Source organism: Protomyctophum parallelum (assembly GCF_964188405.1).
Source record: "Protomyctophum parallelum genome assembly, chromosome: 7".
Lineage (NCBI taxonomy): Eukaryota > Metazoa > Chordata > Actinopteri > Myctophiformes > Myctophidae > Protomyctophum > Protomyctophum parallelum.
Genome location: NC_139705.1, coordinates 54,995,389 through 54,997,000, shown reverse-complemented (window position 1 = coordinate 54,997,000; position 1,612 = coordinate 54,995,389). Strand labels below are relative to the sequence as shown.

Sequence of the window (1,612 nt, the reverse complement as noted above, 5' to 3'; positions counted from 1 at the left end):
CTCAGAGTTACAGACCCATAAGGGTCCATTTGGTTCCATTTGTACACTCTGAGTTACAGACCCCTAAGGGTCCATTTGGTTCCATTTGTACACTCTCAGAGTTACAGACCCCTAAGGGTCCATTTGGTTCCATTTGTACACTCTCAGAGTTACAGACCCATAAGGGTCCATTTGGTTCCATTTGTACACTCTCAGAGTTACAGACCCATAAGGGTCCATTTGGTTCCATTTGTACACTCTCAGAGTTACAGACCCATAAGGGTTCCCCCTGGAACTCCCTCGAGGACCCCTGGGGGTCCCCGGACCCTACTTTGACAACCACTGAACGGTACTACTTTCCCTCACCACATGGGTGAAAGGATCACTTCCCTGTTCCTTCCTGTTCCTGTGTGTGTGTGTGTGTGTGTGTGTGTGTGTGTGTGTGTGTGTGTGTGTGTGTGTGTGTGTGTGTGTGTGTGCGTGTCTGTGTGTGTGTGTGTGTGTGTGTGTGTGTGTGTGTGTGTGTGTGTGTGTGTGTGTGTGTGTGTGTGTGTGTGTGTGTGTGTGTGTGTGTGTGTGTGTGTGGGCGGTGCCTTGCCTGCCTTCCTGTCATGTCACAATGCTGGAATGTTTACTCTGAGATGAGAGATCCTCTGGTTGTGATTCCAGGTACAGCCATAGCTTAGTATAGTTTATAGTATAGTATAGTTTATTTCAGGTACAGCCATAGCTTAGTATAGTTTATAGTATAGTATAGTTTATTTCAGGTACAGCCATAGCTTAGTATAGTTTATAGTATAGTATAGTTTATTTCAGGTACAGCCATAGTTTAGTATCTGGCAGCTGGTTGTGGGTGGACTTTAGAAAGTTATCTCTCATAAAGTTGACAAAAAGTTAAGAGTGTAGTCAAGTGGCTAGTGGGTTTTTAACAACGGCTGTACAATGTATAATCCTGTGCAGACACAAGGTAAGCTACTCTAGTTAAATATAATGCATTTTGTTGTGCAGTGTTTGTTTTAGTGATCAGTTAAAACCAATGAGCATTTTTATTAGGGTTAAATCAAGGAAAACAAATCTCGCGTTGCGATGAGTGTGTCAGCTGTGTTTTATCTATGAAATCTTCTTGGGTGTGGGTCTGTGTGCACGTGCATGTACATGTTGTGTGTGTGTGTGTGTGTGCGTGCGTGTGTGTGTATACATCTCATGTATCTTAATCTTAACCCATCTGTAACTCATTCATGTACTAAGAACAGTTTTAGGGACGTATAGTTATAGTAAACTGTCCTTTCTTTACGTCATTTCAAACCATGTGTGTAACTGTGGGTGATTATTGACCAATCCTTTCTCCCTGCTAAAGAGATGTCTTTCTTCTCCACTCCCTTCCCTTCCCTTCCCTTCCCTTCCCTTCCCTGGCTGAACCGGTCTGTCTTGTTTTTGTCTCTCTGACAGCCATGTACGCCCCCCCACCCATGAACGCTCCTCCGGCCGCTGACATGAACGCTCCCAGCGCTCCGCCGCCAGCCGGCATGTTCGACAGCGTGCCTGGCTATGAGGGACTGGCCGGGGGTGGAGGTACAGTATATGAGTACAGTATATGAGTACAGTATGAGCTATTCAACTATAGCAGTGATTC

The 1,612-nt window shown here is 45.2% G+C and overlaps 1 protein-coding gene across 1 annotated transcript in view; it reads left to right on the top strand.

Annotated features, from left to right (window-relative positions):
• The first annotated feature begins 815 nt into the window (after positions 1–815).
• Positions 816–1,612, top strand: part of ssuh2rs1 (ssu-2 homolog, related sequence 1) — a 16,368-nt gene continuing 15,571 nt past the window's right edge. The window contains exons 1-2 of the mRNA XM_083768553.1: positions 816–946; positions 1,429–1,551. Of these exons, the coding sequence (XP_083624679.1) occupies positions 922–946; positions 1,429–1,551 (148 nt within the window). The 5' untranslated portion in view covers positions 816–921. The remainder of the gene's footprint in view (positions 947–1,428; positions 1,552–1,612) is intronic.